The sequence below is a fragment of the Rhincodon typus genome, chromosome 17 (assembly GCF_021869965.1).
Source record: "Rhincodon typus isolate 14 chromosome 17, sRhiTyp1.1, whole genome shotgun sequence".
Taxonomy (NCBI): Eukaryota; Metazoa; Chordata; class Chondrichthyes; order Orectolobiformes; family Rhincodontidae; genus Rhincodon; species Rhincodon typus.
Genome location: NC_063348.1, coordinates 48,618,303 through 48,635,865, shown reverse-complemented (window position 1 = coordinate 48,635,865; position 17,563 = coordinate 48,618,303). Strand labels below are relative to the sequence as shown.

The window sequence follows — 17,563 nt, the reverse complement described above, 5'->3', positions numbered from 1 at the left end:
TGCCCAGGCATGTTCCGGGTACCCGTCAATTGGAGATTTGAGGGGGGGGTCCTGCCCAGGCATGTTCTGGGTGCCCAGCAATTGGAGATTTGAGGGGGGATCCTACCCAGGCATGTACCAGACACAGCAGGAGGAGATTGGAGGCAGCAGATACAGCAGCGGCAGCGGCAATGGCAATGGCACTGCGGCTTCATTGCGTTCAGAGTGTGGACTTTGTCTTTCGGAGTTGAGCCCAACGCGGGAAAAGCGAGCGGCGAGGGAGTGCCCCCCAGTATCAGCAGTGGCGGCAGCACTGAGAACAGGCAGTGGAAGTCTCCCGGAGAGCAAGCTGAGTAGAGGAGATTGGGGCCCCATAATGGCTAAGCACTCAAGAAAGACTGTTGAACTTTTAACTTCATTTCTTTATTTTTCTAGTTTATATTAAGGATTTTAATGTTAACTATTACCTTATTTCTCTGCATTTTTCCACTTATACTATGGTAGTCTTCAATGCTTAACTTTTCAACTTTGTTTCTGTCTTTTACTACTTTGTACCTAAGATTTTTGTACCTACGTACCCCTGTACCTAAGATGGCACTGTGTGTGACGGCATTGTACACTTTTCAATGAATTCCTGTACTTCAGTACACATGAAAATTAAATCTAAATCAAAAATATTCTTTAATTGCAATAATTGAAATCACAGGCCCAAGTATCGATTTTTTTTCCCTTGCCTAATTAGGTTTCTTCTTGTGCTTCTAAATTTTATTTGATAAACTTCAGGGACAAGCTCATAAGCATTGAGTTTTGCTTTTTAAACAGTTTCATAACCTGAAGCTTTTCCTTCTTGTGAACTCACATACACAGTCAATACTGTGCCTAACAAAAAACTCTGTAACATAAAGGTCCAAATGTCTTTTGACCACTTTGTCTGCACATCTATCTTTTCAAATGAGCTTTTTCATTTCTCCACTCCATTCTTTTTCTTCAAATTCAAGTCTTCATTTTTATTTCTGTCTTTTTCTTCGAGCTCAACTTTCCCAGTTAGCATTCATTCGCTCTAAATCAAGTTTTCTCATTCCTGACTGTATTTCAGCTAATTCTGTATGTGGCATCTAAGTACCAGGAAAACTTCTTCTATTTCCAAACGATGTATGATCACTTCTCCTTACATGGCCATGTGTTTTTATTTTTGCCTTCAAAGTATCTGCTAACTCTGTCAGTTTAGCCTGTTCTACATCAAGGATAAAAAAGTGAAAGGATACTGCTGGTCTCTATGATAAACTGCAGCTGCTACTATTCATTAGAAACTGCATCATCACGTCCCTGATGTATACACAACAGGAAGAACATCTACATTCAATATTAATTGACATCAAACACTGGAGCAGTTCACATGGTCACATCCTTGTTAAAGTGCAGAAGGAGGCCATTCAGCCCACCGCTTGTGGCTCTCAAAATGAGAATCTCACTTCATGCCACACTCCTGCTTTCTCCCTGTAAACCTATACATTGTTCCTTTTCAAGTAACTATTTAATTAACTTATAATGCCTCAATTGAACTTGCCTCTACCGTGCTGCCTGGTAGTGCATTCTAGACTCGCTGAGTGAATTTTTATTTCTCTTCTAATTACTTCAAATCTGTGCCCTCTGTTCTCGATCCTTTCATGAGTGGGAACATTTTCTTCCTATTTACTCTGCCCAGACTTTTCATGAGTTTGGATTCTTCAATCAGATCTTTTTTTTCCTCCAAGGAAAACAGTTCCACTTCTTCAATCAATCTTCATAATGAAATTCCTCAACCTTGGAGTCACTGTCATAAACCTCTACTGCTTTCTGTCTAATGAACGCGTTGACAGTAATAAATGTTATATACATATTGCCAACTTGAGTTGTGAGGAACCAACAATAAATGCCAATTAAATATTTAATGGAAGCAAAAATACTTGAAATCTGAAACAAACACAGAAAATGCTGGAGAAAGTATTGGCAAATGTCTGTAGCTCGGGTTGTGGGTGAGGTTGTTGAATTGCTCGCCAAGCTGGCTTATTTTTGTTCAGACATTTCATCACCATGCTAGGTGACATCATCAGTGGAGCCTCCAATGAAGCGATGTTATTCTACTCTGCTTGGAATTTATACTGTCTGGTCCATTATGGTGAGCACTGTCATTTCCGGTTTTGTTCTGTGTGGGTTTATATTTGGGGTCCAATTCTATGTGTTTGTTGATTGAAGTATGGGTGGAGAACCATGCCTCTAAGAATTCCCGTGCGTGTCTATGTTTGGCTTGGGCTACTATGGTTACCATTGTCCCGGTTAAAAGGATTGCCTTCATTGTCTGAATGTACCGATATTAAGGAAAGTTCATCGTGCCGTCTTGCTGCTAGCTGATGTTCGTGTGTTCTGATGGCTAGTTTCCTTCTTGTCTGTCCGATGTAATGTTTGTGGCAGTCATTGCACGGTATTTTGTAAACCATACTCGTTCTGCATGTTGTGGGAATAGAGTCTTTAATCCTTGTAAGTATTTGTCGTAGAATGGCTGGGGTTTGTGGGCCACCATGATTCCTAGTGGTCTTAGGAGTCTTGTTGTCAGTTCTGATATGTTCCTGATGTAGGGAAGTGTGGCCAGTTTGTTAGGTCATATTGTGAACTCCTGTTGTTGTCTGTTATGTAGTCATCAACGCAACAAGTTAGAAGAGACCCACTACCTCATCAACAGCATATTCACAGGGATTAAATTCACAAGGGAAGAAGAAAACAACAATCAACTTCCATTTCTGGATGTTAAGGTAGAATGATTGACAAACGGGGAGTTCTAAACCTCAGTATACAGAAAAGCAACTCATATAGATCAAATCCTCAACTTCCACAGCAACCACCCCAATGTCCCCAAGCAAAACTGCATTAGGACACTGTTTAAACAGGCCAGGACACACTGCAACACTCCAGAACTACACTGGGAAGAAGAAGATCACTTATACAAGATCCTTGTTTTAAACGGATATCCCCGCAACTTCATCCACAGACGCCTACAAAACAGACAACAACAAGAGGACACAGTATGACCTAACACACTTACCAGCTAACCACACTTCCCTACATCAGGAACATATCAGAACTGGCAACAAGACAGCTATGACCACTAAGAATCATTCAGACAATGAAGGCCGTCAGTTTAACTGGGACAAGGTAACCATAGTAGCCCAAGCCAAACATAGACATGCACAGGCATTCCTAGAGGCACGGCTCTCCACCCATACTTCAATGAGCAAACACATAGAATTGGACCGCATAGACAAACCCATACAGATCAAAACCGGAAATGACACTACTCACTATAACAGACCGGACAGTATAAATTCTAAGCGGAGTAGAATAACATCGCTTCATCAGAGGCTCCACTGATGAGGTCACCTAGCATGGTGATGAAATGCCTGAACAAAAACAAGCCAGCTTGGCGAGCAAGTCAATAACCTCAATGCTGGAGAAACTCAGCAGGTCTGGCTGTATCTATGGAGAGGAAACAGAGTTAACGTTCTAAGTATGGTATCATTCTTCTTCAGACGTTTGTACTTCAGAATTTCATCCATCTACCACAGCGCACCTCCTCTTCACCTGAGAGCAGTACCATTGGGAACTGCCAGCTGCTGATCAGTCAGTAGCCATCTGAGATGGGTCTTCATGTTGCTTAGAGACAGATACCTTGCCTTCAACCTATTAATAGCCAAGTGGACCATTAAATAATCAATTAGAAACTACTCCCTTCCCCTCTTTAAATCTGACCCATAACACTACAAGACTGCTTGACTTCCTGGGTAAATCCTATTCAGGGGGCACGGTGGCTCAGTGGTTAGCACTGCTGCCTCACAGTACCAGGGACCTGGGTTCAATTCCACCCTCAGGTGACTGTCTGTGTGGAGTTTGCACATTGTCCCCATACCTGTGTGGGGTTCCTCTGGGTGCTGCAGTTTCCTCTCACAGTCCAAAGATGTGCAAGTTAGGTGGATTGGTTGTGCCAAATTGCCCATAGTGTCTAGGGATGTGCAGGCTAGGTGGATTATCCATAGAAAATGCAGGATTACAAGGATAGAGTAGAGAGGTGGTTCTGGGTGGGTTGCTCTTCAGCAGGTTGGTGCAGACTCGATGGGCCGAATGGCCTGCTTCCACTCTGTAGGGATTCTATGATTCTATTCCTTCCACTACAGTCCTGGAGAAGTATCATACTGGACTCAAAACCTTAACTCTGTTTCTCTCCTGCCACTGTGGCTGCCAAACCTGCTGAGTTTCTCCAGCATTCTTCGTGTTTGCTTTCCACTTCTATCAAATATTGAAGAGATATGACAGGAAAGTCAAACTGAAAGTTTTAAAAAGATAAATTTTAGAAAGGCTGACCTGTTATCTGCTTCGAAAATGTGGCTTTGCACTAGTTGTTATTATACTGGAGCCAGTAAAGCAGAATTGAATTTGCTTTTTGATCATTGAGATGCTTCAACACAACTTGCCAGAATTATTCCTGCAATCTGATCAGGTCTTTCACTGCTTATTGCCATAGGGACTGAGTGATGATAAGAGATCATCACATGTCAAGATTTCAGTATCTTTCTCAGTGAAGTCAGCCTTTTCATTGCTGGAGTTTAACTGAAGAATGAGCTCTGCACTGTCAGAGAGAGGAAAAAATAATTGGACAATTCCCTGCAGTTGTCCCTTGCTTCTCAGGGGCTTCAGTCACATTGTTGAAAGTTAGCCTCCTTGCATTGTAACTAAGAAGTCAAGGGACACCATTGTGTAGGCTCTAAGTATGCTTGAAAATTTGCAAACCCCGTTGCTCTTCACTGCCCACATTGGTGTTTGGATTAGGGCTCTGTGCTCTGTGCTCAATAATATGAAATCCTGCCAGTCAAAGTGCCCAAGTGCTTTGGTCACACCGGGATGTGCAACCAGTTCTGTTGTTTGTATAACATGATGCGTTTAACTTTCAGTACTGGAAAATGTGCTTTATCATTTGTGTCATTTTGAGCACTTACTAAAAAAAAATCGATTTTGAACTTTCCCACATCTTTTCCACAACATTTGAGGTCATACAAACTCACAAAAGCAATTACTTGTCTTTGACATTTTAAAAGTTGTTGATCACAAAAAAGCTTCAGAACTTTAATTTTCCACCAAACCTCCCCACACCCCACTTCTGGTAGGTTTAATTAGGGAGGGGAGGGATGTGAATTCAACAGGCAACCTGCCAGACCCCCATCCAACAGCCCCTGTCCCCCCCTTATCAATTGTACCAGCGGTGAGGGTGATACTGCAAGGCACATCCATCTGTGGGCTAATAGCAGCCTTAAAGTGAACATCAATTGCAGGTCTCCACTCAAGGGATCCCAGCATAGTAAGGCAACAGCAGCCTTCCCACACCAGTCCAAGCAATGCATGGGATAGTTAGGAGAGTGGGGCAAGGAACCGAATGATGCGCAGCACACCAGTTGCCTTGACTGTTTTTGGCCTTTTGGTCATAGTGACATCAGAGCACAGGGAACAGGAGCCTTAGTCTATAGGATCTCAGGTAAAATTTTCTTTCTTACTATTCTCAAGGTCAATATGGTGGCAACGGCAGGGTAGGTAACGTTTGGGCTCCTGAGCCCACCCGCTACTGACCACCAGGCCACCCGAATCCAACTTTCTCTTTCCTTTTGTTTTCTCTCTCCTCTTCGCCTTCTTTTCTTCGTGGCGGCGTCGATATAGCAGGTGGCATCTGCGGTCAGAATCGGAATTGGAGATGTTGGGCTTCAGCTGCAGCCATGTGGTAGGCCCGAATCAGTCCTCCTGGCCGTGACGGGAATGGAGGTTGCATCACCGGTGTAGTACTCCTGGTGGCGGATATGATACAGCGGTTGCAGTGGCAGTAGTGGCCCCGGAGTGTAACTGCTGGAATTGACTAATGCAGGATCTTTGTGGGCTTGGAGCCTGTTATAGTGAGAGCCTGGAGCCTGTTATAGTCAGAACCTGGAGCCCATTATTGTGACAGCCTGGATCCCGTTATAGTGAGAGCCTGGAACCCAGTATTGTGAGAGCCTGGAGCCCGTTATAGTGAGAGCCTGGAGCCCGTTATAGTGAGAGCTTGGGGCCCGTTATAGTGAGAGCCTGGAGCCCATTATAGTGAGAGCTTGGAGCCCGTTATAGTGAGAACCTGGAGCCCATTATAGTGAGAACCTGGAGCCCATTATAGTGAGAGCTTGGGGCCTGTTATAGTGAGAGCTTGGAGCCTGTTATAGTGAGAGCTTGGGGCCTGTTATAGTGAGAGTCTGGAGCCTGTTATATTGCGAGCCTGGGGCCTGTTATATTGAGAGCCTGGGGCCTGTTATATTGAGAGCCTGGGGCCTGTTATATTGAGAACCTGGAGCCCATTATAGTGAGAGTCTGGAGCCTGTTATAGTGAGAACCTGGAGCCCGTTATAGTGAGAGTCTGGAGCCCGTTATAGTGAGAACCTGGAGCCCATTATAGTGAGAGCTTGGAGCCTATTATAGTGAGATCCTGGAGCCTATTATAGTGTGAGCTTGGAGCCTATTATAGTGAGAGCCTGGAGCCTGTTATAGTCAGAACCTGGAACCCAATATGGTGAGTGCTTGGGGCCCGTTATAGTGAGAGCTTGGAGCCCGTTATAGTGAGAACCTGGAGCCCATTATAGTGAGAGCTTGGAGCACATTATAGGCATGAACCATTCCTCTGGTGTCTGAACGCAAGAAGGGAAAAAGATGAACTCTGTTTTTAGTAATATTTTAGTTATATCTTAATGCTTTCTATAATTCAAAACGGCACTGGAATGTGGCGACATATTACACTTTTCACTGGACTTATTTGTTAAATACAAATGACAATAAATCATTCAATTTAGATTTAAATCTATTGTGCGTTGTTTTGCTATTGGAATGAGAGAGAGGGAATATTACGGAAGATAAAACTGGGTGGCACAGCTGTTATTGTTGGTGCAGGCATGGAGGTTTCCAGATCAAATGAGCAGGCAGTGCAGAGGGCATGCCGCATTAGTGGTGTCACAGTTGGGGTGAGTGGGGAAGATGTTACATGCATTAGTGAGAATGGTAGTGGGTACAGCGGCAAAGATGGAGTGAGTGTAAGGCGCTGGAGAGAAATGATGGTGCATTCTCTGAATGAATAGAGACGGACTGCTGCACATGGGGAAGGGGAAGAGGAAATGCACCAACCCATCCAGCAGGAGTTCCAGGATCATGCCCACAAAACTAGGCACTGATTTCCCCTATCTGCCATGTCCACAGCAAATATCAAGAACTGTGCTTCGAGACTCATGGTGTTTCAGATGTGGCAAAGCCGCGGGGATTCCAGACAAAATGGGAATCTCCAACTGGTGAGTTGCTCCACGAATGGCAAGTTGGGGTGGAAATTGAACATGATATCATGAGGACTGAAAGGCTGATTAATGTGGCAGCTTTGGTGAGAGAATTTACTCACTTGAGCCAAGAATCACTTCTCCAAACTCAACGCGAGTCGCACTTAGCCAAAAAAAAATTCCATCTGCAAGATTTACGTGTCAGAAATACAGGACAAATGTCAAGCTGGATATCCAAAATCTGGTTAACGCACAGGTAGGGGATTTCAAGACTAGGGGGCATGTTCTTAAGGTGAGAGGAGAGTGGTTTAAAAAGGACACAAGAGGCAGCTTTTTTTTTAACAGAGAATAGGTTGTGCTTGGAATGAACTTCCAGAGGAAGTGGTGGATGCAGGTACATTTATAAATGTAAAAGGCATTTGCATAAGTACATGAATAAGACATGTTTGGAGGGAAATGGGCCAAGCGTAGGCAGATGGGACTAATTTAGTTTGAGATTACAGTCGGCATTGACTGGTGGGACCGAAGGATCTGTTTCCGTGTTGTATGATTCTATGACTGTGACAGAACTCCTCCAGTTTTTGCACTGACAGAGATCTCTGAGAATTGTCCCCAAAAACTGTCCACACTTGGATCAATCTAAATCCCAGCCTGAGGCAGGAGTACACTTTGACTACCACGGGATAGTTGAAGAACTCAAAAAGATGGTGCTTATTTTATATTCAATCTTTGAATAATCCCACAATTAAAAGGTATGACTTGCGTCTAATTTACTCACCAAATGATGATAGTCAATTTGATTGAATCTTTTCCACATTTGATCTACAACAGGAATAAGCCCTGATTCATCAGTGTTCCTGAGTTTGGACCACAAGGGCTACACACTAGTAAGACCCCAGTATGGAGTGTGATCTGCTCATGGCTTTATCACAGTTTGCTTTAACAATAGATTTATAAAATACATGTTACTGTAATTAGTAAAAAGAAAACACAATAAAATCAGCCTTTAACTACATATTGGATGTCCAAAGGGACTTGGGGTGTTCAGGTGCATGGATCAGCCACGATCTCATTCAAAGGCAGCGTGAGTTTGTGGGGCTGAATGGCCTCATCCTGTTCTTGTATTCCTAATTATTTATTCTTCAATTACAGTATAATTGAGTCGCTTCTATTTTAACATTTGTCTTGTTCTTCAGGGTTGTGAAATTGTTCTGAAATTGTTGGTGTGGCAGCACAAAATGATTTCATTGACTTTGTTAGACTCACAAAATACCTACGTTTATAAAGCACCACTATAAGTGACTAGATTAAGCAATCTAAATCTTAAAGCTAAAAATCTGAAGTCCAAATCTGCTCACATTGGTGATGGTCCAGATGGCACCCTCTTTAACCATCTCCTTATTTTGGAAATCCCCCTGCAAGGTGTAACTATCCAAGATTGCCTTCTCCTGCCCAAGGCCTCAAAGATCCCAGCACAACCTGAAACACTACAATCCATCCCCTTCACCTGAGAGCAGTACGAACAGCGGCCACCTCTCTCGCTAATCCTTGCAGCACAATGGGAACTGCCAGTCTCTGCTTAGTCAGCAGCTGGCTGAGATGGACCTTCATGTCCTTAAAGATAGATATCCTGCCTCCAACATTTAATCACCAATGGGCCCATTAAATAATCAATGGACAGCCACCCCTCCCCCAATCTGACTCAGTCCCACAATACTACAAGGCTGCTTAATATCCAGGGTCAATCTTATACCTTCCAATGCTGACATCAAAGAAGCTCGTGTTCTTCGCACTTCTACACCTTGCCACGCTTGCTTTGAAATTATTTATGGGACGTGGTTGTCTCTGGCTAGGCCAGCATTTATTGCCCATCCATAACTTCCCCGATGGCAGTTAAGAGTCAACCACAATACTGTGAGTCTAGAGTCATTTGTTGGCCACACAAGGATGGCAGATTTCCCGCATTAAGGGCATTAGTAAAACAGATGGGTTTTTACAACACTGTTAGGGTAGCTTTTGATTCCCGTTTCTTTCCTTATCGATTCAGATTTCACCATCTGCCATGGTGGGATTTGACCCACTATCCCCAGGACCTGGATTACTAGTCCAGCGACATTACAACTGTACCATCACCTCCCTCATGTTGTTGTCTGATTGTGACTGCGCCCTGCAGCTGAGGCAGGAAGACCATAAAAAGTGTAAAAAGGGAAGGAGTAATTTAGATCGCGGTCAGCCGAGTTTGTTCAGCCTTATCACTAATCAGACGATCTGGACCATTATAAAAATGCTGCACTTTCCAGTGTACAGTATCAGCTGTTAAACCTGTTTGACAAGTAATTTTAACAAACTTAACTTCTCAGGTTTTCACTTTGCTGCTGAAATAAATTATTTATTACATTCCGATACACACTTTTAATTATTTAGCAGTCTCATGAATATATATTAATTATTAATAAAAATAAGCTATTTTAGTTTCAATGTTGCTTGACATGATATGGTTGATTAGACTAGTTGGATTTTGCATCTCATTTAATAGGGTTTTAATAATATTACTTGTTCTGTTTACTGATTTAGCATTAAAATGAATTGGCTAATTAATAAAAATCACACTGGTTTAATATGTTTTGGCAAGAAGGTTAATTTAAATAGTGAACAGTTTCAAAAAGTTATTTCTTGAACCACCAGTTCTAATATAATTATGTTGTTCATCTTGTGAATTTAGGAATATCTCAATCTCTCTTTAATTATTTTGACTTGTTGCAGGATTGTTCTAATGGATGATGCGATGGACTGCCCGATGTCATTCGTGGATTTTATATATGCACTCCAGATTCAGTTGTGCTATTGTGGTGAGTTCAGGACTCATTGCCCATTCATTTCATCAGGGGTAAATGAATAGCTGTGATCTCATTAAATGATGGCACACGCTCATGGGCTGAATGTACCACTGATTTTCCTATGCATTGTGTAAGTACAATGAATTGTGTTTGATTTTTGTTTAGACGTATTTATTTTATAGAAATATAGTATATATTATCACTTCTGGAATTTGGATTTTAAACTAGTGGCAAATGGGTGTGGATTACTTTTGTGAAGGGTTTAAAAAAGAACAAAGTCAGAAAGTCCTTTCCAGACCAGTGATCTAATGCAGTATATCAGAGAGCAGGTGACATAAAACTGATGGAGAGTTAATGGAAGATTGTTGATATTGTGGGGTTTGCTGTAGAGAGGGTAAACATTAAAGGCATTGGCTTGATTTTGCTTTAGAATGATCAAGATTGCTTAGCAAAACCCAGACAATCAAAGCTTTTTAGATAGCTTTGGAGGAGACCTGACTGGGGTCAGAAGCAAATATAGTTTATTTCCTAAAAAAGAATATAGGACAGTTCAGATGTAAAAATTAAGCATGTAAAATTTCCAGACCAAGAGTATTTGGTTAGAAATCCGTGGATTGGGAAACTACTGACAAAGTCTAAGCTTTCAGTTTTGTCATTATTCATGTTAGAAGACTTCATGACAGAAAACAACAGGTGAGAAGCAGTTAAGTCAAACTTAAAGATTCGATATGGAGTGATAATTTTTCTGGATTTGAATAGCTGTAAAGTGATAGTGTAGGGGAATAGAAACATTGTTTTTCTGTGTGTTTTAAGATCTTTCAAAATGAGCTGTATATTAAGATAGTTTAATTTATAACTTTTTACTTTTGTGTAATAAAGTTTTGTTTGATTGTTAAGGAAAATCTACAACCTGTGTGTTCTTATTTCAGTGAATGACCACCATGTTAAATAACAGAAATTATATGATCTATCGAGCCAGATTTCATTCTGGGATATGATTTGTTCAGTAAAATTATCAGCTGGGATTATAGCAAAAATCAGAATGGATGTGAAAGAAACAAAAATATCCATGGTGGAAGCCACGGGGATATTCAGGAGCTACAAAATATTACACTTGAGAGATGCTTCACAGCTTACAAGTGATAAATGTTATTGATATAACAGGGGGATGGCAACCTGGCTCAGTGGTTAGCACTGCTGCGCCACAGCACCGGGGACCCAGCTTCAGTTCCACCCTTGGGTGACTGAGTGGAGTTTGCATGTTCTGCGTGGGTTTCCTCCAGGTGCTCCAGTTTCCTTCCACAGTCGAAAGATGTGCAGCTTAGGTGGACTGGCCATGCTATATTGCCCATATTGTCCAGGTTAGGTGAGGTTAGCCATGGTTAATATAGGGCTTTTGGGGATTGGGTAGGGGGCTGGGTCTGGGTGGGATGGTGTTTGGTGTGGGCTTGATGGGCCGAATGGCCTGCTTCTCCACTGTAGGGATTCTGTGATTCTATAATGAGATTATCTGACCTGATAGAGAGAGAGCGACTAAAGTGCGTTATAACATTGTTTTAGTCATTTTGTTTTTGAAAACAAAGGTTGTGCTGAATTGGCTGGTATCAGCTCATACAATTATTGTGATCAGCTTGTTATAATTTCTCATTAAAATATTTTTCTACTGCAAGATCCATTAGGACAATTCACTCATTAGCTTGTGAGCTCAGCACACAATCCTAACCAGGGCCAATTTCATAAGATTTCAAGAAACGTTTCAGATTTGTGCCAGATATTGTGAAAGCACAATCACTATTAAAATTCCCAAGCAAAGTTGCCCAGTGTAGAGGCACTAATCATTGCAAGACCAATGATGCTGGGTGAGACATATACATATAAATAAGAAACAAGAGCAGGCCACTTGGCCCATCAAGCCTGCTCTGTCATTCATTTATGTCATGGCTAGTTCACATGCCTAATACCAGACTTTTTTTTTCTATTCATTTGTGGGATGTGGGTGTCGCTGGCTGGCCAGCATTTCTTACCCGTGCCTAGTTGCCCTTGAGAAGATGGTGGTGAGCTGCCTTCTTGAATTGCTGCAGTCCACCTGCTGTGGGTTGACCCTCAATGCTGTCAGGGAGGGAATTCCAGGATTTTGACCCAGCGACAATGAAGGAATGGCGATATATTTCCAAGTCAGGATAGTGAGTGACTTGGAGGGGAACTTGGAGGTGGTGGTGTTCCCATATATCTGATGTCCTTGCCCTTCTAGATGGAAGTGGTTGTGGGTTTGGAAGGTGCTGTCTGAGGATCTTTGGTGAATTTCTGCAGTGCATCTTGTAGATAGTACACACTGCTGCTACTGAGCGTCAGTGGTGGAGGGAGTGAATGCTTGTAGGTATAGTGCCAGTCAAGCAGGCTGCTATGTCCTGGATGGTATCAAGCCTCTTGAGTGTTGTTGGGGTTGCACTCTTCCAGGCAAGTGAGGAGTATTCCATTACATTCCTGACTTGTGCCTTGTAGATGGTGGACAGCCTTTGAGGAGTCAGGAGGTGAGTTACTCGCCACAGTATACCTAGCTTCTGGCCTGCTCTTGTAGTCACTTTGATAATGTGGTGAGTCCAGTTGAGTTTCTGGTCAACGGTTACCCAAAGGATGTTGATAGTAGGGAATTCAGTGATGTAACACCACTGAATGTCACGGGACGGTGGTTAGGTTGTCCCTTATTGGTGATGGTCATAGCCTGGCATTTGTGTGGCGTAAATGTAACTTGCCACTTGTCAGCCCAAGCCTGGATATTGTCCAGATCTTGTTGCATTTGAACATGGTCTGCTTCAGTATCTGAGGAGTCACGAATGGTGCTGAACATTGTGCAATCATTGGCGAACATCCCCAATTCTGACCTTATGATGGAAGGAAGGTCATTGATGAAGCAGCTGAAGATGGTTGGGCCTAGGACACTACCCTGAGGAACTCCTGCAGAGATGTCCTAGAGCTGAGATGATTGACCACCAACAATCACAATCATTTTCCTATGTGTAAGATATGACTCCAACCACCAGAGAGTGTGCCCCCTGATACCCATTGATTCCAGTTTTGCTAGTGCTCCTTGATGCCACACATGGTTGAATGCAGCCTTGATATCAAGGGCTGTCACTCTTACCTCACCTCTGGAATTCAGCTCTTTTGTCTATTTTTGAAACAAGGCTGTAAAGAGATCAGGAGCTGAGTGGCCCTGGTGGAACCCAACCTGGGCGTCACTGAGCAGGTTATTGCTGCTTGATAGCACTGTTGCTGACACCTTCTGTCATTTTACTGATGATCCAGAGTAGACTGATGGTGGGGGGTCATTAGTTGGGTTGGATTTGTCCTGCTTTTTGTGTACAGGACATACTTGGGCAATTTTCCACATTGCTGGGTAGATGCCAGTGTTGTAACTGCACTGGAACAGCTTGGCTAGGGGAGTGGCAAGTTCTGGAGCACAGGTCTTCAGTACTATTGCCGGAAAGTTGCCAGGGCCAGTTGCCTAAATAAATGCCCTACTCAGATCTTGGTTGTGGTACGTGGACTGGTCCAAGGTGGGCAGTGGAACTTTCCTCAGGGATATCCTCACAGCATTGCTGAAGAGATCAAACACCCTTCCAACTGACAGGTGATTCTGGCTTGTAACATTCTAAGATAGAGAAGGCTCATTTGATAAAGCACCAAATATACCAAGGCACTTTGTTGGGGACAGAAGTGGAGACAAAGTGGTTGCACTGAGTTCCAAGCAACCCATTCATCCAACCTTTCAAGCATCATCTGTTCTGCATGTCAGAGTCCACAGATCACGCATTGGACTTATTAGTCATCTCAGAACACATCAAACCTGAATGGAAGCAAGACATCCATGTTCTCAAGGGACCACCTTAGAAGAAGAATGTTAAGAAAACCACACAAAATTTTAGTGAACCCAGGGACAATTGAAGGCTTGGACCTTGCATCAGAGACTTCAGCAGAACTTCACCATGACTACTGTTGGCCTTTGGATTTCATTATAACTAACCAGTATTAGCTTGTCCTTTTCATTTTTCCCTTTCTTCCTGTCATAAAGTGCTGGTTTCTGGTAATGCAGCTGGATTTGCAAATTAAAAATGTGGAGGTTTGTGCCCTCTCAATCTCTGGGTTGCGCATTTATTTAAAATATCAAATCGCTGAGCTTCCTTTTTGTGTTATAGAAATCTTGAGTGAATTAACTTTCTGTTCTTGTCTTCCTTTGCAATGTGAGGCACTGCATAAATTTGTGAGGACATACACAGGTCACATAAGAATATAAAAGAAAACAGGTAGAAAGTAGAAATTAATATTCTGTTCAATTCTATTCGGTTCTGAAGAAGATTGATACAAGACTCGAAATGTTAATGCTGTTTTTCTCTCTCTATTTCTCTCTTTACAGATGCTGCCAGACTCGCTGAGTTTCTCAAGTATTCTATGTTTATTACTGAGTTTGATGGAATAAATATTCCTTCGGTTTTATGTTTCTGTACCTCATAATTTAATTTTGAAAACTTTGGCTGTGTGAATATAAAATTAATTTCTAGAAACAAAAATTAAAAGAAACACCAAAATGATGCTAAGCAAAATGGTTTTTGATTTTGTCTAGAGCCTTATCCTGTCATTTCAGAAGCATATTATGGTTGGCTTGATTATGGCTTATTTACATGTTTTGCATTTGACTTTCTACTAATAACAGCTTTCGTGGAAAATGGCTGAACCATAAATTAATTTTGTGTAACCTCATCTAAAATTCATCATGGTGCTATTCATAATTAGGATATAAAACATGATGCAGTATTACAAGCCAGCAGAACAAAATAGAAACAGTTTTAAGGTAGGAGTTTCACATCTGTATCAAACATAAGTGCTGTGAATTTGGATGGCTATTGCATCGTGAAATTGTTAAGTATAACATGTCAAGATAGAGAGCTCAATAGGAGGCAGACTCTACTGGGACCTTTCAACTTGACAATGGAGAAACTAGTAGCAGATTAAGCATTCAAAAGCCTCAGGCACAGCATAGATCTTCTAAGAAAGAAGACAAAGCTTATGGAGTGAAAATACTAAATTGGAACCACGAAAGAAATCTTTTTAAAAAGCCAACATAGACTGAAACAAATCCATTGAAAAGGGAACACCTGAAGTAAATTCAAAGGCAAAGGCTCTAATTAAGAGTCGAGAATGAAACGCCTAAGGGAAGTATTTGTTAAAAAGGGGCATCAGACAGAGGTGAAATCAAAAGGGAACACCAAAGGTATAGAAAAACCATAAGCCTACAAGTAAGAAAGTGGAAAAATATCATGAAGAAAGGTTGCAGGCAAGGAGAATGTATCCAAGATGGTCTACACAAAGTATATTTTCTTTAGGATGCTTATCAAATGATGCAACAAAGGGCTGAAATGTTTCAAAATTCAGTAAAAGTAAACAAAGACCATATTCGTTCTTGGGATATGAGCATTGCTGGCAAGGTCAGCATTTATTGTCCATTCCTAATTGCCTTTGGAGATCAAGGTACAAGAACTTCAAAAGGCAGTTAGAAGAAAGGGGAGTTTTGAGATTGAATGAATAGTATTAAATTCAGTAAATGAGTCATTGTAAGAAAGTGATATGTCAGATTGACATTAAATCTAAGAATAAACCTTCAGAGTTTGAGGTTCAGCAGCAATTGGGAATTCTGGTCTCCTGTCTATAGGAAAGATGTTGTTAAACTTGTAAGTGCTCAGAAAAGTTACAAGGATGTTGCCAGGGTTGGAGGGTTTGAGCTATAGGGAGAGGCTGAATAGGCTGGGGCTAATCTCCCTGGACTGTTGGAGGCTGAGCGGCATGGATAGAGTGAATAGACAAGGCCTTTCCCTCAGGGTAGGGGACTCCAAAACTCGAGGGCATAGGTTTAAAGTGAAAAGGGGGAAGATTTAAACGGGACCTAAGGGGCAACTTTTTCATGCAGAGGGTGGTGCGTGTGTGGAATAAACTGCCGGAGGAAGTGGTGGAGGCTGGTACAATTACAACATTTAAAAGGTATCTGGATGGGTGTATGAATAAGAAGGATTTAGAGGGATATGGGTCAAATGCTGGCAAATAAGGCTAGATTTATTTAAGGTACCTAGTCGGCATAGACGAGTTGGCCCGAAGGGTCAGTTTCCATGCTGTAAATCCCTATGACTCTATGACTCAGAGAGGGCCCCCTGAATAGAGGTGCAATTGCAGACTGCAGAGAGATTGGTGTTATAGGCAGTTTGTTGCTCTGAAAAGTAGGTAGCTATATGCTGTAAGGTCTGATGTTACAGGATGGTGAAGTGTCCACTTGGAGCACCATATTGTAAATGTAAATGTTCTTTCTGAAGTATGTAAGATTCTGAAAACTTGTCAAGGAGAATGTTTCCCTAGTTGGGAGTCTAGAACTAGGGGACACATTTTAAAAATAGGGAATCTCCAATTTGATAGGGAGAAAAGGAGGAATTTATTCTCTCAGAGGGCTGTTAAGTTCGAGAAGTCTCTTTGCCCCCAGAGAGTGTCATCTGGAACGTTGAATTTATTCAAGGCTGAGTTAGACAGACCTTTGATCAATAAGAGAGTTAAGGATTGGGAAGGGGATTGTGGGCATGGGCGTGCAAAAAAGTGGATCTAATGTCTGACAGATCAGCCATGGTCTAATTGTAAGGCAGGAGCACTGAATGGCCTGCACCTGCTCCTGTTTCATACTAGGAATAGGCAGAAACTCTCTGATAGATTGAATGTAATATGTCAGTACTGTCTTAAACCTAATAATGGAACTATTTGTTTTGGTAAACGTCTAATATCTAAAAAAGAGAGAATTTGAAAAGAAAATTGAGGAGGTAAATTGATGGCCGATAGCAGAAAATGAGAAATAATTCTCCCTTCACCAATAATTCGACTCTTCCAGGATGAAAAGGAATGTCATGGTGGAGAGGGGCAACAGTTAATCTGGGACAAAGATTTGCGATACACAGCTATAAAGAAACGCTGACACAAGATAGTGCACTAGTACTGGAGGCTGAGTCTTTAAATTTATTCAAGATTGTGTGAAAAAAATTCAAAATTTCTGATAGGCAAGGGAGTCCTGGGTTATGGGATATGGGAAGGAAACAGAAGCTGAAGCCACACAGCCAGGTCAGCCATGATCTTACTGGATGTTGGAACAGACTGAAAGGGCCATTTTCTAATTCCACTCATGGGGTGTGGGTGTCTCTGGCTGGTCCTGCATTTTGTGCCTATCCTTAATTGCCCTTGATCTGAGTGGCTTGCTAGGTCATTTGCAAAGGCAATGAAGAGTCAACCATAGTTGCTGTTGATCTGGCATCACATGTAGGTCAGACCAGGTAAAGACAGCAGATTCTTTCCCTAAAGGACATT

At 42.0% G+C, this 17,563-nt stretch overlaps 1 protein-coding gene across 1 annotated transcript in view; it reads left to right on the top strand.

Annotated features, from left to right (window-relative positions):
* Window positions 1-17,563, top strand: part of cstpp1 (centriolar satellite-associated tubulin polyglutamylase complex regulator 1) — a gene marked incomplete at its 5' end in the record, with an annotated part of 285,279 nt that overhangs the window by 196,021 nt on the left and 71,695 nt on the right. Inside the window, one exon of the mRNA XM_048607362.1 lies at window positions 10,101-10,186. Coding sequence (XP_048463319.1) covers window positions 10,101-10,186 — 86 coding nt within the window. The remainder of the gene's footprint in view (window positions 1-10,100; window positions 10,187-17,563) is intronic.